The sequence below is a fragment of the Cercospora kikuchii genome, assembly GCF_019650295.1.
Source record: "Cercospora kikuchii DNA, contig_00003, whole genome shotgun sequence".
Taxonomy (NCBI): domain Eukaryota; kingdom Fungi; phylum Ascomycota; class Dothideomycetes; order Mycosphaerellales; family Mycosphaerellaceae; genus Cercospora; species Cercospora kikuchii.
Window position 1 is genome coordinate 2,242,531 of NW_025408584.1, and position 22,621 is coordinate 2,265,151.

General features: G+C 52.6%; 5 protein-coding genes across 5 annotated transcripts; 2 read left to right on the plus strand and 3 right to left on the minus strand.

Moving 5' to 3' along the window:
* Nucleotides 1–141: 141 nt before the first annotated feature.
* CKM354_000526100 (uncharacterized protein) lies at nt 142–8,654 on the plus strand (the record flags this gene model as incomplete). Its single annotated transcript, XM_044800532.1, has 3 exons — nt 142–210; nt 260–4,148; nt 4,195–8,654. 3 exons carry the CDS (start codon nt 142–144, stop codon nt 8,652–8,654), a joined length of 8,418 nt encoding a protein of 2,805 aa, XP_044656467.1.
* A 2,084-nt stretch (nt 8,655–10,738) lies between these two features.
* On the minus strand, nt 10,739–11,920 carry CKM354_000526200 (DNA-directed RNA polymerase III subunit C34; the record flags this gene model as incomplete). Its single annotated transcript, XM_044800533.1, has 1 exon — nt 10,739–11,920. The coding sequence occupies one exon, from the start codon at nt 11,918–11,920 to the stop codon at nt 10,739–10,741; it is 1,182 nt and encodes a 393-aa protein (XP_044656468.1).
* Nucleotides 11,921–12,783: 863 nt separating this feature from the next.
* On the minus strand, nt 12,784–13,122 carry CKM354_000526300 (uncharacterized protein; the record flags this gene model as incomplete). Its single annotated transcript, XM_044800534.1, has 1 exon — nt 12,784–13,122. The coding sequence occupies one exon, from the start codon at nt 13,120–13,122 to the stop codon at nt 12,784–12,786; it is 339 nt and encodes a 112-aa protein (XP_044656469.1).
* A 3,072-nt stretch (nt 13,123–16,194) lies between these two features.
* CKM354_000526400 (uncharacterized protein) lies at nt 16,195–16,565 on the plus strand (the record flags this gene model as incomplete). Its single annotated transcript, XM_044800535.1, has 2 exons — nt 16,195–16,426; nt 16,498–16,565. The coding sequence occupies 2 exons, from the start codon at nt 16,195–16,197 to the stop codon at nt 16,563–16,565; spliced, it is 300 nt and encodes a 99-aa protein (XP_044656470.1).
* A 2,345-nt stretch (nt 16,566–18,910) lies between these two features.
* On the minus strand, nt 18,911–20,677 carry CKM354_000526500 (uncharacterized protein; the record flags this gene model as incomplete). Its single annotated transcript, XM_044800536.1, has 5 exons — nt 18,911–19,257; nt 19,307–19,836; nt 19,892–19,997; nt 20,048–20,371; nt 20,425–20,677. The coding sequence occupies 5 exons, from the start codon at nt 20,675–20,677 to the stop codon at nt 18,911–18,913; spliced, it is 1,560 nt and encodes a 519-aa protein (XP_044656471.1).
* Between the last annotated feature and the right edge of the window lie 1,944 nt (nt 20,678–22,621).

Genomic DNA, 22,621 nt, shown 5'->3' on the forward strand with positions numbered 1-22,621 from the left:
GCATTACGCCTTTTCCTTGACAGGCACGAGCACGAGCAGCTAGGACTCGCATTCGCTCTGCTAGTGCTGCCGTCTGTACATCTCTTGTGTGGCAGCAGCAGCACGGCAGTAGATGAGACTGTACCGTCGCCACTGCTCGCGATGAGGGCCGAGTACATAGGACTGTCAGCCGTTGGCTGGCACGTGATGACTGGCAGTTGGTTTGATATCGTGAGTAGGATGATAAAGAGATAGAAATGCATGTGCTGACACTCGGCAGATACTTGCTGGGCTCGCGCTCTTTGGCATCCTGTCTGGTGTACTATATCTCTCTGCGATATTGCTTATCAAAGTCTACTCGAGGCGTAAGGCTCTGCAAGAGCGAGTACGAAAAGTGCCGCCGTGCGTCGCCAAATTCCTGGATGGCTCGAAGAGCAAGGGACAATCGATCTCTGCCGACGCGCGCAGTGAACAGGACCCCAAAACATTCGGTGTATATCTTGGCAGCTTTGCAACACCACCAACCCAGCAGGAAGCAGTCGTCTTGGGCAAATGGGACATCATCGTCCTGGATCCTGCCCAAAATGGCGTGCTTGACGCCGCAGCTTCACACTGCACATCTGTCCAGACCCTGGGGAGGCTCGATGTGCAATCGGTGGTTGGGCAGCAAACGACAAAGACAGAAGAAGCGTATGTGCCAGCACTCAAAACCATCACAGACTTCGTATCGTCACGATTTCGGGGTTCCAACCGAATGTACTCTCCGATGACAGGCATATTGCTTGCTAATTGGCAATCGAAGCTGCCTCCAGTTATCTGCCAGGAGCTAATCAGGTATCTGAGAAGTCTCAACTTTGATGTATACCTTGAGCTTTCCGAGCCTGAATACCTCACCGATGACGAATGTCGACATATTGGCATGGACTTGATCAAAGGACTGATCTGTAGGAATGGCACGATATTGCGAACTGGTGATCGCAGAGACTACTATCAGATGTCCAACATGCGTCGTGCGCAACGTGCGCTGGCCAAGCACATGTCTCTCGGAGGTATCGTGTTCGCCATGTGGGAGACTCTGGACAATATGGAGACACTCTCACATTCAGTCGCGAACAGAAGTTATCTGTGGTGCCGGTTCAATACCGCGCTGAGCTGGATCGGGTCCGAACAAGCGCTCACTGACACGGATGCTGCCCAAAAAGGAACTCTGGCAGGCTTGCCGCTTGGCGCTCTAATGTGGATGAAGGGCTGGGAAGTCATGATCATGCACAACACGTGGAGGCTCAACGACACTATTGTCCAGGACTCTTGCCATGATGATGATGCCTTCGCAATATTAGAAGACTATGTGCCAGGGATTGGCAAGATGCTCGAGCTTCACCAGACTGTAACTCCAGAGCTACCAAAAGGTAGGCCACTGTCTGTTACTGACGCTGGCTTTCCAATCGAGGACCTGCAGTACAATCCCAAGAACGATGCCCTTTCGTTCTCCCCCGAAGGAGAAGACTACACGGGTCTCGGCTGCTTCCAGACCGGTCTGCCAGCTTCGCAGGAAGTCTTTGATATGCTTCGAGATGGCCAGCGCAAGCTTCGAGATTTGAACATGCTCGACCGACTGGGTGCCGAAGCACTGCAAGAGATCGGAACAAAGCTGAGGCCACTCCTGGAGCTCAGTGAGCAATTCAAAGACTTTGATGGCATGGCTGAGGCCGTCGAAGAGCTACTCAACCTGCTCGCTGTGAGCGATGGCCAAGATACCGACCGGTTGCGCATATACATGGGCATACATTCTGGCTTCCACAGGAGCCCTAGTGAGCAGTTCTGGGGCCTTTACGACAATGGCATGTTCTCCAACACGGAGCGAAGAGGAAGTCATCCAGGGTACCTGGATCTATTCATTTCGCTGCGTGCTAGTGATCGAGCACTTGCTATTCTCCATACATGGCTGTCAATGAAGCGCTTCTCAAGGACACAATGCCTCAAAGCCGAGTGGCTCCTGTACGAGCGTGGTCAGCTGTTGGATGAGAGATGGGAGTTGCCGAAGAGAATGGTCGATGATATCGTCGGCCTGACTTCTCAAGAACTAATACTGCTGCTGCAAAGGCTAACCCTCTCCAGCGATGCGGCTTCTGCGGGACTGTGCGCAAGAATGGCGAAACTCTGCCGACATCAGCTCATGGCTATTCCGAGTCGAGATCAACTCAGAAAGCAAAACACTGCGCAGTACCTACGAGGTGAGATCAGCACGGCAGATCTGATCAAAAACCGACTTGCGTGGTACAGAGACCAAGGTTGCCATGCCCCAGAGTACAGCGCCGCACTCCAGGTGTTTGAAACAATGGATCGCCTTCTACCAAAGGCGCTGATGGACCAAGACGATGGCTTCGTGGAACGAATAGAGGCGATCCTAGGGAAGACTATCAGGAAACAAGGCATCGATGCCGCAGTCGACATTTTTGCGCTCTCGGTATTCTGCGCATATCGCCGACTCGCGCTGGAAGAGATCTATCTGGAAGTGCTGGATCGCAATCCCCTGCCTAATCGACATCCAGACCAAGCAGCATGCTTTGCCGAAATGTTCGGAACAGGCTCTCAATGCGAGACCTATCTGGATATGACCTCGAATGTGCTGGGTCGAATATTGGCAGACAAGTACCAGGCCTACTACACAAAGCATCAACCAGTAGCGCGAAAAGATGGTAGCAGCGAGCTGCCGACATCCTATGCTTCCAAGTCTGTTGATGAGGATCCGGACGCACAACGACCAACGTTACCGATATACTACCAAATTACCTTCCTCGGCATATTCGCAGTGCCGGCATTGTTTGACATCATGATGTTGACAATCCTCGGACGTGGTTTATACCTCAGCAACTACATGGATGAGAGTGAGAAGATCATGGCGACAGCTGGTCTCATGTCCGGTCTCTTACTCTGCGGCGGGATCGGAACCTGGATCGGCTATGGAGGAAGTTACTATCTCCACGCAATGTCATTCCCAGCCATGAACATGTTCGTGCTTACTAGGTTCGTGGCCGGTGTCGCTTTGCTCTCCATTATTGGCCTGGTTGCCTTTATTACCATCGGCATTGCACGTAGCTGGTACGATGGCTTCATCTTCGTATTCTACTTTGCCGCACTGGATACCTATCTCACCATCTTGGCGACTTTGGCTATCTATCAGTTCCCAGGCTTCATGTTCCAGTCTGGTCGGAACACAGTTGTCATGTGTTTGCCGATTTTGCTCATCTCGCCCATCCTTACTCTGTGGGTCCACAAAGACATTGTCATCTATCCTTGCGTTGTCACTGGATTTATATGCTGCCTCCTTCTTGGAGCTCGCAAGGTCATATCGCAATGGGGCACTTGGTATCTCAAAGTCCCCATAATTAGCGACACGGAAGTAGTTAACTTTTACAACGAGGTCACGCCGCCAGAAGAAATACCAAATATCTCCGATCTTGCAGCTACTCCGTTGCCTCGAAAAGCATTCTTTGCCGCACTGGAGAAAGAACGAAGCAGGTGGCCTTGGCAGAAGTCAGAGGCTGGTCAATTGATCAAGAAACACGTTGCCGGCTACGATGCGACTGTGTTCCTCATGGATTGGTACTGCAAGTATTCTCGGACAGCCATGCCATATCCTTACAGTCCGACCTGGAATCTCATGGTCAAGACTGCAATCGATACCATTCGGGAAATGCAAAAAGGGCTCAAGCTTCACAACGCCTTCATACACTGGCGCTTTGGTGGCGACGAGGTCTGGTGCGGTGTCCTCTATTTCCTCATAGCTCTGATGGACAAGTGGGTGTCGCTCGTGACAGGTCACAATGTGGTCGGTCTATCAGATGCGGGAAACCCTGTGTACAGGTTGGCAGTCGGCTTCAGCTTGGCTTACTATCTCATTGCGGCTGTCTGTCTCGATGCCGTAGCTCAACCTCTCTGGCCTATGGCGAACAAGAAGACTGCTCAACCGATCACGTCGCTGGCTTTCTTGAAAGAGGCTGCTCTGAACGATGCAAAAGCTAGACGGAAACTCTACTGGACGAACTGGGCTAAATTCTTCTTCTCTCATTTGTGGGGCTTTGCGATCAGTGCATCGCTGATGTGGATTTTCCAGTCCGCCAAGAGTGCAACGATCATGTTCATGGCATACACTGGGGCGTATTCAGGTGAGCATGCTTCTAGGAGCCGATTGCTGGTGCTGACTTTTCGCAGGACTGCTATGGTATCAGTACAATCGAATCTACACTGGGCCACTGGCCATGAACGACCTCATCTGTGCTGCTATCTGCGGTATAGCCGTTGGCGTTGCAATCCGGACTCATGCGCCTGATTTCGTTTATGGCGCAGTAGTCGGGCTCGCGACCGCAACTTGGCTGGCAGCGATCCTGTCGTGGAGGACTGCGAACGTAGGCTGGCCAAGACCTCCTAATGACAAAGCGCAAGAGAATAATAAGCCCGATGTGTACACGTTCAGCTCAGTGGGACCTTGGCCATTCTTTTCACAGCGGACTCTTGCGGACCTGTACAGAGAAATGCAGTCCCTTGCCGATGAAAAGCGCTCGCGGGTCGATCCAAACAACGGCATCGGTGCTCAAGCAGTCCAGATCATACAATGCAGCATCGGTCTCCGGAAAGCCTCTGCTATTGAAGCTGCATTTCCGAATGGAGAACATGTACTCAACACGGCCATGGGTTTATGGAAACAAAATGGACTGGAAGTCACTCTTGTGTCCTCACGATACATTACTCAAGATCAGAGGAAGATCCGGACGATCGCCAAAGTGCAACATGACCACACGCATCTCATTATTTTCGTAAATCGATACGTCAATGTTAGCCAACAGAGCCAAATCATTGCCGAAGCCGTGGTCCGTATTACAGCAGAGCATAAGCTAGCACTTTCTAGAGGCGAGGCAGCGCTTGCTGAACTGCTGGTCACGGAAAGCTCTGCATCTAGTGACATCGTTCTACCAGAGGGAATTAAAAGGCATCTCGATGCTACCGCGAGTGAACGCACCAGGATCATCAAGTACGGCAACGCCGAAATACTCCGCGAACTTCTCATGGGTCTTGACAGCGACACGGAGTGGGACAACTTACCTTCGGCCATTCGTGAGTTCCTACTCGACCGATGTTTAGGGCGTGCTTGTACGATGAGCGAGGTCCAGGTCGACTGGATCCGAAACTCTTTCTTTGGTGAACGATTCACGACTGTACAAAAGTACCTGGCGCGCTGCAACCTCAGTATAGCACTTGGCAATGCCACGAAACAATACGCCAAGGCTAAGAGTGCAGAGTTCTATGGCCCCGAGGATGATGGCTCCGAGCTCAAGGACAGGTTTCAACGATTTAGTGCTGGCCCAATCATTTTGACACGACCGAATAGCTTCTTCGGAAAGATAAAATACCGTGTCCGCGCTACCTACAAAGGCTGGAGGTTTGCTGTCAAATTCTACATCATTGCGCTGACAGGTGAGCCGGAGTACCAGCGAGAGCTTGATTTCTTCATCGCGGACAAGCCATGGTTCGCAAAGTACATCGTGCGCTTCCTCCTTAATGGAGCTTGGATGTATGCCAAGGCACTTCAATGGCTGATCATCCCGCAATTCATGTTTCATAATCGCGAGAACGTGCGTAAGCTACAGCAATACATGAGAGGCACCAAGTCTACGATGACCAGAGAGAAAGTTACGATAGAGAATTTTGACGGGACACAGACCGGCTTTCTGCACACCAAGGGCAACGGAATAACGACTTTCAGCTTGTACAATGGCAAGCACGAGGTGAAGCCTGCCGACACGGCACAATTGATCTCGACAAGCACTTATATCAGCAAGTCCCTGCAGCTTAAGGCTCGCAAAGAATACGTCAATGGAGAAGTCAGCAACTCCTACAGATACCTGTATGACAACTCCAATGATGACTTCGCCAAACTGCCAATCTCCCGAGTTTGCGATGGTGGAGACAAAGAAGGAGAAGTAATGCACTACGACGATCGCGGATACGTCACGTCAGGATCATATACCAAGGACGACAATTTGACGCATTTCAAATACCATTACCGCCGCAATGCGAAGTACGACGACGAGCTGATTCGAGCGGAATACACTATGGCTCACATGACAATGAATATCTCCTGGTGCTATCCTCCGCCGGAGAAGAAGGATGATCTTATGCTATGGATACCTAGCCCGAAGGTTGTGGAATGTAATTATACACTGGGCTCTGACGTTTACAGATGCTGGTGGAATTACGATCACCGCTCTCATCCCACGATCCACACTACCATGAATGGTCAGACAGTCATGACACCTGAGAAGATTCGATTTGACCACTACCAAATCCTTGCCAAGCCACGCAAGAACAGCTTCCTCGTGGACAACCCGCTGATCTCCTTCAGAAATCAGCGGAGTGACGTGCTGACACGCTTGTTCAAGTTCCACGAAAAGTGGTACCCGATCTCTACAGGTGCCGCCCGAAATATTCTATGGAAGACGTGGAAAGGCACGAAGGATCTTGACGCTGTATCAATCAGATGGCTGGACGAGATGGCTTTGCGTCGAGACCGTGTATTGACGGCATACTGGCTGCGTCGAGACCTTGGGCTGCTGCACAGTGCTCGAGCGTACTTCCAAACCAATGCCGATTCGATCCTAGCCCGTACGGATCTGGACCCTGAGGTCAGTTCCTGGTCTTCCATAGCCTTCAAATATGGCGACCTGGATAGTTTTGGGCAAGGTGGAGATGCTCGAATCAACACAAGAGACCAGTCAACGCAGATAAGAGACACGCATGACACTCTGAACGTCTTGGCTATGGATACTGGTACTTGGCCAAACGAGGGCGGCGGAGTGTCCGCTTGCCGCAGAGACATGGTCAACGACCTTTCGACGATTCGATGGCATGTTGTTGCCGAGAACGCCAACGACTTCGGTGTACCGAAGTTCCAGACCGAGCGCAACATCCAATCGTTGACAGTGCTGCCTCTGTGGGGCATGGACTTCTTGACACCTCATCACGGCGTTTTCGAGGATATTCTGGACTCTGCTGTGCAACGACGATCGAATCACACATATCACGCAGACATCGAGAAGAACTTTCTCCCAATTCTCACCAGTCTTATCAAATGTGCTCGTGCAATCAGATTTGGGCCAGAGCATATCGAGGAAGCGTCTCAAGCACTTGTCGATCTCAGCAACTACTTTGCCAAGGACCGGCACTGGACAGAGACTTGGATGAGTGAGCCTGTCAAGCAGAAATGGCGAGAATTGTGGCTAGCTGAAGATGTCGAGAATGCTGTGCCTATATCCAAGTGGTGGGACGCAGAACTGCCTACGCTTGCTCATATGGACAATGCTCTCGACATGTGGCATCGCTTTCTCTTTATCTTCACGCTGGACGTTCCCGAGACCATCCCAGATGTCTTTCAAGCATCTCATCACTTCTGTGGCGCCTCTTATGGTGTCCTCTGCAAGCTCAAACGTAACTGTACGCTTCATGTTTGGGACCACTGCATATCCTGGCGCGAGGTGACAGTGTTCTTGTCGTCCGCCATGTCGTTCGACGCTCCTTTCGTCTGCACCAGCTTGATTCATCTTTCACGTATGACTTCTGTCCTCATCTTGCACTACGCCGATGTAGTCCTGCCATGTGCCGACTTCTTCAATCCGGGCTGGGAGGTGGAGCATGGAACGCAAGAGGGTATTCTTGGCCATCGAAAGGCCTTCGCGAGGAAGATCGATCCGGTCGTGAATGGAATTTGCAACATGGAGAACTTCATCCCTATCAAGAAGATCAAGAGTAAGAAGCCAACGATCACCATGCTGTCCCATGTGCGCTTTGTGAAGGACATCAAGAACGCGATCTTGGCTGCCGACATCATCGTCAATGAGTGGGGCTTCAAGGACTATCAGCTTGATGTGTATGGCGATATGGAGAAAGCGCCTGCTTACTCTGTCGAGTGCAAGGAGATTCTTGCGAGCAAGGGCCTGAGAGATTACGTTGCGCTGCGAGGTCTTGGAAGCCCGAGTAAAGTGCTTGAAGAGGCATGGATATTCCTGAACTCGTCGGTCTCTGAAGGACTTCCGTTGGCAATGGGTGAAGCTGCGCTGACTGGTGTGCCCGTTGTATGTACTGATGTCGGCGCAAGCTTCCGTGTCGTCACTGACCCTGTCACCTGGAAGAAGTTCAGCGCCGTCGTCGCTCCGAACGATTCGTACTCACTTGCCAGGGCGCAGGTGGAGGTTCTTGCTCTGCTCGGAGAGTGGGGTCAGTATGCTGAGGATGCCCCAGGCGAGCGCCATAAGCTGCCACTCCACCCAGGCAAGGAGGAAGTTGAGCAGATCACGAAGCGAATGTATGCCCAAGAGGAGCAACGCCGCAAGCTGGGCATGATGGGCAGGGCCAATGTTCTCAACAGTTTCTCCAGTCATCGATACCTGCGCGAGCATGAGCAGATGCTGTGGGTGGGCAAGACTCAGAGTCCTAGTTACCTGGCTCGGAGTCGCTTCGTGCCTGGCGAATTTGAGCCGGCGAAGCATGAGAGAGGTGGCTCTGCTACTGACCGTGGACCGCATGGTGAAAACTCACCTGCGAACTCAGTGGACCACTCTGTCTCTGATCGAAAAGGCCAAAGCGAAAAGGGGGAGCTTTCTGTCCGTGGAATGGTTTGAGTGAACGGAAGGCCTGGAGACCCAATGGCATGTATCGATAGTATACCTGCAGAGCACAATCGATCCTCTTCATGCAGAACGACGAGGAAGGTACCCAACGGTCACTGTTTGTTGCCTTAGCGCGTGTTTCACATCTGGCCAGAGCTCGTGACGCGCTAGTGAAAGTTGCTCATTGAAGTTGTTCCAGCGCCTCTCTTTTGCTTCCCCAATCACAAACCAACCACATCGTAAGAAGCACTCCTTCAAGCCGGCGACGGCTTCGCAGAGACATGCTAACGTGATCGAATAGCACAAAAATGATCCACAAGCTCGCCGCTTTCTTGGGCGCGCTGGTGTGTCGCCAACACACCACCGCCCTCACCACCACCACCATGTCCCTCCGTACGTCTGCCCTCTTCACTGCGCCTCCATTCCCCTGACAGATCCACTGACAACACCACAGTCCGCGCCAAAATGGAGGAGAAGAAGAAGAAGGAGAAGGAGGAGAAGCCAGTGGGGTGAGTTTGACTCCGTCTTTGCTTCTGTTCTGACACATGCTAACGTGCCCGCCTTTCAGCAAAGAGCTCGAGGAGCTCAAGCAGATGTGGCGCGAGAGCCCACCATTTTAAAAAAAAAATAAAAAAAAAAATACTTCACTTCTGCCTGCCTTCGGGCGGCAGCGCTGCCTTTGGCGGCCGACGACGACAACCACATACCTCTCCTGTGCCATTTCCGCTTTTCAAACGTGAATGATGCCGCCGCGTGTCCTGATTGCCAGGTCATGAGTTATGGACGGCGGCTGGAGTCACGAGGGACCTGTTTCTCGACTTGCTGACGGTTGCAGAGCTACAGGGTGCGCAGTTGGCGTCAGGCAATCAGAAATCGGGACTTCAGAGAGCTACCACTGCCAAATACAACGAGCGCAATCACTCCTCCAGCACCAGCTCACTCTGTTGGATGCCGAATTGTTGGGCCGCGACAGAGAAACGGTTCTGGTACTGAGGCAACAATATGCTTGGAAACAACACGGGCTGTAGCTGTGTCTCTGGCACCCGAACCCCTTCGGAGCCACTTGACAAACATATACAGCTGATGCAGTGCGTCAGAGAGCCACAGAGCCTTCGAGCGAGGCGCCTGTCGCTCTGGTCCGCTGTCATGCTCAATGGCATCGAAAACGCAGATCCCGTGGATCGACAACATTGGAGACAATTGGAAGCAAAATCTATACAGGTCAGTCTCTCTGCCGTCATGAATGGCTCAGAGCCAACACACCAGGCAAATGGACACTCGTGGACAGTGGGAGTATCTCGGAGACTGCTGAGCTGACCACTGAGCAGCTCTGTTCAGCTGTCTGCCTCAAAGGCAACGAATGAGAAAATGTCGTTGAACCTGAATTGCCTGAGCGACCAGAGACAGCATAGGGTTAGCTTACATGTCTCTGCCATGCAAAGCCTATGAAAGCCGCGAGATATCACTGCAGCTCAACAAGCCCTTCTGAACACATTTAAGAAGCATAGCGACCATACACTCGTGCCTCCCTCAGGGGTCGCCTAGAACGCCGCTGCGTCGGCAGACCAGTCTGATTTCTAGAAGCAAGGCTCTGCAGAGACAGCGAGAGGAAGACGCCAGTTTCTCGGCTCAATCAGAGTTCTCGAGCCACTGAGCGTGAATGTGCGCCAGTTAAGTCTTGCAGGCGCGGTGTGGAAGCAGAGATGACAGGCAGTCTGCTTCTAGAATGGCAGCGTATTGAATGCCATTGAATGCCCAGACGGCGCAGGCATTGATTGAAGCACATTCTCAGAAGCATGAGAAACGGGCAAGTTATGCGAGGAACTCTGGGTACGGAAATAGAAGAGTAATGCCATCAGATTGTGGGTATCTTTTGATCAGCTTCAAGCTACTTGGGCTGATATGCAAACGCCATTCCATGCTACCCTCTGGTAATGATCCAGTACGCCCCCAACGCCATCGCTAAAATTCAGTCAAAGAGCACGCCTCATCACCCATGGGATAGGACGCCCGAAAGCATCGTCGCCCGGTTCAAGCAGGATGCTGGCGTGCTGTGCGATAGCAGCCCATGCATGACACATAGTCACCGCGCTGAATCATGCGTTCAGCCAGCGATTGAAGTAGACACAGGTCTGAGGGTTGATGGGTCCGCCCTCCTTGCAGACATCAAATACCGGGCACCTCCCGCAAGGCGCCTGGGTCAGACCTGTGCCCTCCGCTTGCTCCTCAATGTCGAGCGCCTGTCCAGGCTGGCGAAATGTCACGCCTCTCTTTGTGCGGTAGCCCCAATTGCCATCGTCGCTGTTCCACAGCTTCTCCAGCTTATCATCCCAGATGAGCACATCAAGACATCCTTGCACTTCTTGTACAGTCAGAGAAGCAGATTTTGTTGCTTTGATGGCATCCGAAGAGATGATGAACTGATGGATGTCTTCAGCTGTCGGGTAGTGGTGAACACCAGCACGATGTGCGAGCTGCGTGAAATCCGTCTCAGGGTCGAAGGTGTGTGTGCGCTGGTAATGTCGGGGCTTGACTGAGAGGTCCTCGATGTCGTTCGCAGGTCGCTTCCGCTTCTGACCAGCGCCCTCATTGGAGTCGTCGATCATGATTGCATCCTCCTTGGACGCAGCGTCCTTCTTCGACTTATCCTTCCGGTGCCGCTTCTTCTCCGCTTCGGCCCAGCTGTTAGCTTTGATCCAGAAGATGATCAGATTCAACAGTTCGTCTCGGAACGACTCGTCCAGATCTCCTGCGTCGAAGAAGGAATTGCCCGTGACATCCTCGCTTGGTACCAGGTGGTAGAGCATATAGACCCTCTGTGCCGGCGCCTTGATACTCTTCACACTCTTGATTAGACGCGCCGATTCCAAGTTCTTGATGAGTTTGGCGACGATGGGCTGCGCCAGACCGCCCATCTTGGCCTTGATCTGTTTGCTCCATATTCCCGTCGTATGACTAGCCTCTATGATCTCGTAGATCATCTTCTCGTCCTTGTCCAGAGCCTTGATCGCCTTTGCCGCCTCGCGAGGACGGATGGACCAGCCGAGGCCCTTGTCGGTCTTGAGCGTGCGGAAGAGATGCTGCCCGGTCAGGTACTTGATGATGGGCAGCAGATCCTTCTTCTCCGTCACCGAGGCCGGTGCGATCTCCAGCAGCTGCTCTTGCGAAAAGGTGAGCGTGAAGCCGCCTTTTTCGTCCTTCGAGTTCTCCATGACCGTCTTGTACAGCTCGTCCGAGGCGATCGCCACTGGCGAACGCTCATCTTTCCTGTCAGTCATGGCGATTGGTATTCGTGGTTTGTGCGGCGTGCACGAGCGAGCGGCGGTACTATCGTGGAATCATGGGCATTTCTGCGCGTGAAAAGCCCAAAAAGTGAGTCCGCATGTGAAAGCTTCGGACTCAAGTCGCAAAGAAGCTTTCGGCGCGGGCCGGAGTCCGTCCCAACTTTCCTCCGACAACATCTGCTTCACTTGCAAACTCCCATCGGCGTACGTGTGTCGCTATACGCACGATCTGCTTTTGGCTAGTAATTTGTATCTTGAATCATCAAGAGCCTCGATGTATATGATATTTTGTCTCATGCCAACGTGCTTTCATTCTGCGACCACCAGCACCTCGCACAGGTCTCCTGCTAGTCTGCAGCTGCTACGCAGATCGATTGATGGCATTGTTGATTCGATTACTCGGGTCTCGCATCGATTTAAACATTACTGTTGTCTACAATCTCCAAGTCACGATCGATAGCACTTCGTACGCATGTCAGCTGCATACTGCTCACAGTTGCTGAGCATTGTCGATAGTTGACCATCTACAGATGACAGTGCTTTAGGATGGGATAATGACAAGTTGAGCTGCACAAATTTGCCAGCGACTGTATTCTAGCTTTTAGCCTCCGGGGACCACCGCCTACCAGCTCTTCGAATATGTGCGACTTGTCTTTTTGCCATCTGCAGACGCATTTCCTTCCGTTGCCATCTGCGAATCCTCCTCAGGGCACGTTCGATGCGCAAGGCACAAAGACTCGTTGCGAATCGACTGAATTTTCGGCGCCGTTTGTTTCCACCGTATTCTGACCTCGCCACCAGGTAGATCGACACGTTTGGCCCCCTACTCTTTCCACTCTCGCTGGAGATCCTCAGTCTCACGTTGTGTCGTCGCTCATCTTGCTATCCCCATCTTTGTCTTTGTCCTTGCTCAAATTATCCGCCAGCTGGTCTCCCATGATTGCTCGACCCCACGCTCCATTGCACTCTTGTAGTCTGCCACGATCTTGCATCTGCGCCTGGTTATGGTGGAAGTGCAAGCCCAGAGCTCGATCCTCTCTGATTCTCCCCATTTTGATCTGTGTCGTCTCGATGTGTTTTGATTCTTCCTGCACGTATTCGACGTACTGCTGATCGAGATCTTCGCCCCGGCGTTTCGTGCCATGGGTAGGTAGTTTTGGCAGCCAGTGTTTGGATGCTTCTCCGTGGGATGACATGGTTTTAGGTTCGTGTTCTCGATTGAATGCTACACTGTCGAGGTAAGGCGCTGCGTTGTCAAAAGAGCACGAAGCGAGAGTCTTTGTTGGAGTCACCGGGGGCTTTGGATGAAGACTTTGGTTTGCTCGAGGGAAGAAAGCGGCGATCGCGCGTGGCCTCTGGCGTCCTCCTGGTGTGTCTTTTTCGATGTGCAGGAGGAACGACTGCGGTCGCGGGCTCCTAGAACAGCTGGAATCGGGAATCGATCAGATACGACTGTTGCTCCTCCGCGGTAAGAGCTCTTCTCGCGGGCGTACTCTTAGTCAATGCTGTATGCTGAAGTACCGGCTTGCGAGGGCGGATCAGTGCAGTCGAAGGCTATGTGCGGATGTTGCTGAGCTGGTGCGCGTTGTCGGGAGGATGAGTGCTACAATCGCGAGCGCGTCGCCCGCTGTGGGGCTGGTCACAACGACAAACTGCCCTCCACAATGGTCAATAGTCAATGTGCGGTAAACTGCTTCTTACGATAACAGTGTACTGATCACTCTGCCGTCTATGTACGCCGTCCGGTCATCGAGTATCGACGTCTCCGGCGGCGCTGTCAAAAGTCTGCCAGGCCCGAGCAAAAGTCCCATGCACGCAACTGCTGACGGTCTCGATGCCACAACCTCAAGGCGACAATGAATCGGAGCCCTCTACAGTGCTGCAAATCATTGTGTCCAACTATTCGACCACTAGGTCGAGACATTGATGCCCGTCAGCGCCGCATGCTGCCTTCTTAGTAAAACTGTGCACTCCATCTCTTCCTCCGATCGAGCCACAAGACCATGATACTCTCCCTAGGACCCTTGAAATCGCCTCGTAGCAAGCACGCAAGCCACAGCTCTATCCACACTGTTGCTCCGCCACCCACCCTCGCAACGGCGGGATCTCCCATCGCTGCCGTCGTACGACGGCCCCTGCAACATACGTCAGATCACACTTGCTGCCTGTGTTAATTCTTGCGTGCTTGCGTTGATTAGCGCCTGGGTCAGTCGTCGCGCTAGCACTATGAGAACCCCTCTCTTCCCCCGCCCTTCCAAAACTTTTTCTCTTTCTTTCTCATCCGAGTGGTAAGTCGCCTCAACCTACCCCTCCTTCTCATACATCCTGACTGACCTTCCTCTAGCAAGGGCATTACGCATATCAGTGAGGATTTGTCCGAGATTGCGTTTTTGCTAGTTGTAAACTGTTTTTATTGTTTACAGCAAATGACCCTCCAGTTGGTCTTCGGATCGGCTGGGAATTTTTGGCAACCTTTGAGCTTCGGCTCACCATCTTTTCAGTTTTACCATTCTTTTCATCATGTTCTCGCATTGTCGAGGCCTTGGAGAAGAGGTTCACCGTCACCTGTTTCGTGGTTGCTGCCTGTATTAATGTTGTGGATGCTGCCACCGATGTTGTGACCGAACGCGTCCTCCACTGCTACGCGACCGTGACTATGAGAGTTCGCACTTTGACGGCAACATCGCGGTGCGTTCGGTCCCTAGTGCTACTTGATGAGGATGACAGACACTTTGTGTCGGAGTTCGCAAAAGCAGCGCCTCGCGCAGTCATTGCGGCAACTGCATGGTCGCGGCGAGCTCACGCGTAATCGGCACCGGCAGAAGCACATGTGTCGAAGACTGATAGACGTGAAACGCACGACGATGGAGCCACTGTAGTAGCGAGAGGCCAGACTGACGGCGACTTCGCCTTTTATTGCGTTGAGCATGCGCCCTGGCTACATCTTCCGCCGCGCGCGATCTGCTCAATCTTGGTTGAACCGTCACAGCAATGCTCACAACCGTTCGAAGCAGCACAAAAAGTTCATGACCAACGCGGCTACATTGGTTCCTGACTACAGCATGACTACTCCTTTTGCCGTGCTAATATCTGAGCGCCGCCGCCGCCGTCGACCCGTCGGGCTCTTCAGCGGTTTCACCAGCAAATGTCCCATAGAATCTACTGGAAAGCTCGCAGCAGCTCTACGCTCGTTCTCACCATGTATTCACGTTGGCTATCCGTCTTTGCTGCCAGGTCTCTGCTTGCTCCGACCAATACCCCCACGCCAGAGCCGATGCCTGTGTCCTGCTGTTTCGCCGCAACGCCTGCCTGACCAGATTTATGCTAGCTTTATCATACTCCAGCCTCTCTCTCTTTACGCCCGTCGTCACTGATGATGGATTTCTCTTGTGCCGGGGAACAAGATTTGACTTCTCGCGCGATGACCGTGTGTGACCGTGAACCTCGATTTATAGCCTTCTCGCGGAGTGTGTGCGTTCCGACAGTGCAGGCCAAGTGACAATGTTGTGTTTGTAGGGCTACGCTGGCCGAGAGTGCCAGAATCTCGAAAGGGGGGATATTTTGACGACGTGACTGGCGGATTAGCCTGGAACCGAGTGTAGCGACCGTGTCTGAATTGAAGAGCTGACTGCATGTCGTCCCTGCCGTCTTGAGATCCACTGCTCAAGACGGGCGCGTCAAAGTCGTAGACACCGTGTTTCACCAAGCTGTTGATCCAACAAGGAGGGCTACCTCATTGACGGGCTCGTCAGCGGAGAGCGCAGCGCCATGCTACTTCGGCTGGATCAAACCTGTTCAATTGCTCCTCTCGAAGAGATGATGTGGCGCTGCGTGACTCAATGCAATTGGTTTGTTGTTGTGAAGCGTTGATTTGGGCCCTGCATCGAAATTCTGTCCGCCAAAACCGGCATGGGTCTTGCAGTCGCCGTCAGATTCTTGCTCTAATTGCTGGTATCGAGTCCAATGCTCCTCGGAGTGCTATCGTTCAGTCGACATGGGGCCTGCACTCTCAATGGCAAGGCGCGAGTCTCAAGCTTCGAGCTTCACTTCGTGGAGAACATCCCTGTCACGCGCGCTGTGGGTCCCACACTCGTGTCCACGGCTTGGACGAGTCACAACAACTTCTCATTGCATCACTCGCTTACACTCGTTACATCCTCCGCACCAGACGCATCGATCGCGCCAACGAGAACAGAAGCTGCGCTTGTCAGCCGATCGAACTCAGTTGAGAAACCACCATCACAGCCACCTTCGCACCCGCTCTCTCAATGGCTTCGAACAGTAACACCGCCAACAAGGACGCCGACAAGAAAGCCACCGCACCACTCACTCCAAAGGAGATGGGCCGCAAAGGCGACTTCCTTGACAAGCTCACCGGTAGCTTCAACTTCTTCTACCATACCATCCCCGAAAAGGCGAAGGCGGCCAAGCAGAAGATCAAGGAGCTGAAGGAGGGCCCAAAGAGTCGCCCAGATCCGAGACTGGCAGGACTGGGCAGGCGTAGGTCATCCCCTTACAACTGTGAGCGTCGCTTGATGCATCGCTCTGAGCCATTGCTAACTGCTGTGTAGCCCACGAGAACTACGACATGCCGGACCGTGACCAGAGTCTGGAGAGCGTGCGCGAGGGACCGCAGTAGGGGAGCCTTGGGAACAGCGGAATACACTTGTACGAAGGCAGAGAAATTGCCCGTGCTCTGCGCTGCAGTATTTGGCAATGCGATTGAGCGTGGTGTTGGGAGTCAATGTGCGATTATAGGGGTTTACGAAAAGGCCTTCGCGTCACCGCTGAAATTAATTCACTCAATTCGTGATTCTTCCAAACGATTGTCGTCGTGTTGTTACATTTCCCGTGCAGTCTCCTTTCGCTTGCTTGTGGCAACATTCTCCGAATGCTTCTGAAGCCATGTCCGAAGACAGAGCATCGGCATGTAACGTCCTCAAGCAGTTCGTGTGCTGGTCGATACTAGAATCAACCCACGGTCTGCGGTGTCTCCAGTCTGCTGTAATGTGACTAGGCTGTCACAGCACGCGATCTCCCACCGAATCGATGTTGGGCGCAACCTAAGTGACCGGTGATGGGCCCAGTTGTAGTGTACTGTTCGTCGGAATGACTTCGTACCAGCTCACGTAGGTGTTTACTGCGGCTTCATGGCACTTGTAGGCGTTGCGTAGGGGCTACAGAAGGTGCAAAAAGATGCGCAAGTGTGCTGGAACGGAGGGTCATCGAGATTGGCGATCTGTACGGTGAAGCAGTCAGTGAGAATGCGAATACAACTCAGGAGAATGGCTAATCGCTGGCCAGTGGCACCAACAGGACAACTTGCGTGCGATGACGGCATTGAGAAACGAGGTATATATTTCTGTCTTCAATCGTTGACAATGTAGATAGCTAAATAGGTCATATAGCTTAGCTAGTTAGAGCGCTTGAAGGGGAAAACCGCCTTCGCTGCCGCCCGCCTGCTGCAATAAGCAGGCATCGTCGTCATGAAAGAGCACCCGCTAACATCATCGAATTAGTTCATCAAATCTGAAACAAATCACGCGCCCTAAGGCATTGGAGTTAAATCTGCACATCAAAGTGTTCACGATGCAACACTCAAAGTCTTCAAAATGCAAGACTATCAATTTTTTTGCTGTTTCGTTGCGTGAAGTGCCCGCAAGAGTAACGACTGAGGGCCAAGGTTCGAACCCCTGATACGCAGCAGCTTTTTTGCACCACACTCTTTGCCAACAATGTAATGTTCCGCCTCGTCTAATTGCTGCACACACTCTTTTTGGAGATTCTGACGGTGGAACACTGCTTAAATTCTGCATCAGGGAGGCTTCGACCTATTCGCGTGAACAGGCGTATTGCATGTTGCGCGATGAAGCTTTTCTGCGCATACGAGTAGAAGACCATGGTTGTACCGCTGTAGCCATCAAAATGCCATCTGCGTGTCGTAATGCACACGAGAAAGAGATTGCACGGGGTGCACCGAAAGCCATTGCAGAAGTATCTAAGCCCATGTTGACTGCCAGATGTCCACGGCACTTTTTGGAGTTTAGAGATACGTACAGCAAGCTCAGGAAACGCACCGAATGATCTTTCGCCGATGCTCCATACTTCAAGTTTCCTCCATCGTTGATCGCTCAGCGAAATACAGCAACACCCACACACGAGCCGCGCCGGCAACGCAGAAATACAACGCATCACCGTCTTCCATGAACCACCCTTGATTCCTCGATTCGCGCAGACGTCACAGCCTCCACTGACATGCCGCTCTGCATCTAGTCGCTGACCCCCTTGCGACCGTCGCAAGGTCACTGCAGCCATCCGACGCGATCCAAACCGCCGAGTACCACCAACGAAGACCTTTCGCGCCGAACGCTAGGAGTGCATCCTGAGAATCAAGCTTCCATAGCTGCAATAGGAGGAAGGACAAAGGGTAAGAGACGGGAAAAGGGACAAACGCAACAATGAGGCCCATACGGTCCCTTCTCTGCCATTTCGACCAATGTTCATTCTCATCCACAGCGCGGCACTCTTGAGCCACTTGCTCTCTGCTGTACTAGCCATTGTGGCGATACGCAGTGCGGCAAGGATTTAACTTTGCCTGAATCATTGGTCGCTCCTGAATGCGCGAAAGTCTTCGACGAGGACGATCTAACTCCTTCTGTACGCGAGAAGTCTTCAACGTTACTATGGCCACTCGCTCCAGCAGGCGCTCGCCTGCCGCAGTGTCCGCCCACCAATGCAGCACCCACAAGATGGAAACAGTGGGCTCAAACAGCAGATTCGATTGTCCGCCAGACGCAAGCGAAAGGAGTTGCCAGCAAGGATTTGGAACAACCAGCGCTTTCGGGCTGGAATCCCAACAGCGGTGGCGGGAGGACTGAGAAACATATCGAGAACAGCAGTACTGATCAGGGGCTTCGATTTTGCAGCGCGTCTGGAACCACCGGGAACTCCATTCGAAACTCTATCGCAGGTCTTCTAAACATATCAGACTACATATCGATACAAAGGACTAAGATCTCCCAGCTCCAGCAACTGCTGCTCAGTGTATTGAATGCGAATCGACGACAACGGAATCTTGTCGCGCGCTGCATTGATCTTCAACAGTATGTGTCTGTTGAGCAATGCCGCGATGATACCGCTCACCAACACACCAAGACTGAAGCCAAACCCCAATGGGTATCTGGGCGCCTCCTTCTCGAGGTAGATGTTGGCGCCAATGGAACCACCAAGATTGGCAAGCGCACACATCCCGGCCAGGCCAATGGCTCTTCGCCAGGACGGCGCCAGGTTGTTTGCAAGCCATGCGATTTGCGCGTTCAGGCCGCAGGAGACTAGTCACGGTCAGCGAGGAAGAGTTGCAAAGACCCATGGAACACTTACGGCCAAGCGGAATGAGATACAAGAAGCCATACGTCAGTCCAGGCAGTTTGGGGTGAGGAATGCACAGAAGAGCAACGAAACCAACAGCTGCAGTCGCATAAGGATAGACGATGAACTTCCATCGAGTCTGCCGAGAGTCCGCGTAGATGGCGAGTACCAGAGTTGCAACGCATGCCAGCAGATAAATTGGTACTGTGAGGAGCTGAGCCTGCCACGTCTCGTAGCCGAGCTCCTTGATGATGGTTGGGCAGAAGAAGCTGAAGGCGTAGAATGGAATCGACTGTCCGCAAACGATGACTCCGGCAATCAAGATTCTCCAGTCTGTCAATGTCTTGACAAGGTATTTCATGTCGAACCGCTCTCCGTTGTTGATCACATGGCCTTCTTTGGTACCCGCATCCTGGTCCAGGCGACGGCGGAGGATCACTTTTTCCTCAGGAGTTAAGAATTTGCAGCTCTCAGGAGAGTTTGGCAGGAGAAAGTAGCTGCAGAATCCGACGACAATTGTTGCAGCGCCTTCAATGAGGAAGCTGTTCAATGCGTCAGCGATGCCACGGATCGTTCCACATGTCCGAGATCACTCACATCCACCTCCAACCTTCATAGCCTCCAGCGTCAATCTTCTCCAGTCCGTATGCCAGAAGTCCAGAGAAAGCGCCGGCCAATGTTGCTGAGCACCAAAACAAAGCCACTGCCAGAATGTCAGACCTTTAGCCACGCTGACACGACGATGTAACCCACCTCTGAACTGGTATTCAAACCTGCAGTACCACAGCGTGCACAAGAATTGTGCTGCAGGCATGAAGCCTGATTCGAACAGTCCCATGACTGCTCTCGCCGCCATAAGCTCTCCTTTTGTCTGTACCCAGCCATGGCACATCATCGCAGTTCCCCAGCATATCATCAAGAACGACATCCAGAGCGAGGGTTTCACCTTTTTGATGATCATGTTCGACGGAATCATGCCGAAGGCGTAGGGGAAGAAGAAGACCGTAAGCGCGATATTGTAGTCGTGTCCCGTCATATGCAACGTCTTGGTCATGCCGGCGATTTTGGCATTGCCAACTGTGGTCCGATCAGCAACCAGCTCAAGAGCAAGGCACTTCTGCAGAGCATACTGTTGGATCTATCCAGGAATGACAGCAAGTACAGCACAGCAAGCAACGTCGGCAGGCGGTAATCGACCTTTCTCAGGATCCTCTTCACCTCTTTGTCATGGTAGTCGGGCAGTTCATTGTCGCCCAGACCTTTGTGTTCATTGTGTCGGATGATGGTAGCGACCGACCCATACGGATCGTTCTTGGAAAGCAGTTTGTCCTCCATAGTCTTTGGCGTGCTGGGAATGTGATTGACGACACGAGGAGGCTCCATCCACTGATAATATCAATTGGGAGATGAGAGAAACGCCCGGAGGAAGCACGGGACAACTTCTCGTATATGCATGCTCCTTCATCACGCTTCTCCCAGGTAGACCGGCCTCAGCCAGCTTTGCGAGACAGAACTTTGTTCGACAAGAGGGCTCAAACCAGGTCCAAACGACTAATCCGAGTAGTCCGCCTCATGGGATGTGCTGCAAATCATAAACTTAGATCTGGGGATCATGGGGAATTGACATGGTTCAGCCCCGTGTCGGCCTGTCAATCTTCACATCCTCAAGGATCTTCCCTACGACACAGGCCAACCAACAATACGGACCGCTTGACCCGCGTAGCAACAATGGCAGCTGCACGAGGAAGAGAGAAAAGGAGTCGATTCGAGTGTTTGCCGATGCTCTTATCCGAACCGAAGACTCCATCCGAGCGTTTGTGCTTTGTCTGGAATGGATCGGAAGTGGGATTCGAGTGTCTCAAATCGCAACATGTCGAAGTTTTCAGCCCTATGCCAGTGATGAGTAAGATAGCATAGCACATCATAAGGTGTCTGCGCTGTCCTTCTTCGGCTCATTGGTAGCTGTACGTGAGAACGGAATCCCACCGCGGACCGAATATGGATGCGTTTCGCGAGCGTCAATGTCATCGTGCTTGTCGTGAGCTTTATCGCCAAGTTGCTTCCGTGCTGTACAAAATTGTGTTTCGAGCGCTTCTCCGGCAAGTTTACTTCGGCACGGTCGCTTGGGTTGCCAACGGTGCGCCAATGGCAGCATTGTCTCAAGGATGCGACTTCACTCGCAGCTCTGCGTAGCAGCATCCAGCTCAGAATAGTCTTCAGTACCGCAGTACTAGACGCAGCACATCCACCTGGAGCCTTCTATGCATTTCCAGCACTGCACCTTTCGAAATGCATTGCGAACATCTCGAGCAATGGCACCTTTGAGTTCCGAAGCAGAGGTCCAGAAGCGGCCGCTCGTGCACGAAAGTTTTGCATAGTTCCGACAACAGGCGCCGGTTGGCAGACTGTTCCTGGCGACGCACTCGTGGACACAGCCAATACCCCGGCGTAGCCTTGTTCTCTTCTGGCCCCCTCTTGCTTCAAATCAGTGCAGGCCTCGCCGTGATGAAACGCGAGGGCAGCGTGACGATGGCATGTCCGCTTACCACGTTGTGCGATCCCAACACATCGTCATTACCACGTGTTGTTGTGGCAGTCATCCTCATCTTGACGTCGAATTTGAGTGTTGGAGCTTGTTGCTCCTCTCAGATGGTAGCGCGAGTTCGTATGCGGGATCGCTGCCAGGGCTCGAGCGCCGAGCGCTGTTTCTGACGATCGACGTGCTGTCATGTAAGCACTAGCTAAGGAGCGAACAGCGGCTGCTTGGCTACGGTGGTGCGATGCTTCTTCGAATGGTGAGATTGGCGCTGCTAGGGTCTTGAGAAAGTGCCAAGTCGTTGACGGTGACTAGCTCCTGATATGCTGGACGCTGGTCGCAAGTTCTTCTTTTCTCTTGAGAGTCATCTTCACTACAACCAACACATCCTCTCGTGGTATGTCTGCCAACGTTGTAGGGCTCGGGACCATCAGTCGCACCATGGTTACAGATGACGGTTCCCTGTAGCTGAGCATAGCAGGCGCGTCGCTGGAAAAGAGTTGCAGATACACAGCATCATCGCTGTAAGTCATGCGCATATGAGCTTCGTCTATGCAGGTGAGATACAGCACACCAAGCTTCTGCTATCATCGTTGCGCGCAAAGCGCGGCCGCAATATATGAACTATGCTGGTGAACTCCGATCGCGGTGTCAGCGGCACTTTCTGCCGGCTTGGTACACTCTACGCCGAGAGCCGTTTATTCTTCAGCTGTGGCCCTGGAATGACATGGGCAGCTATGAAACAGCTGACCAAGAGACTTGATAGCTCCAAATGGTATGCAGCGCGACAT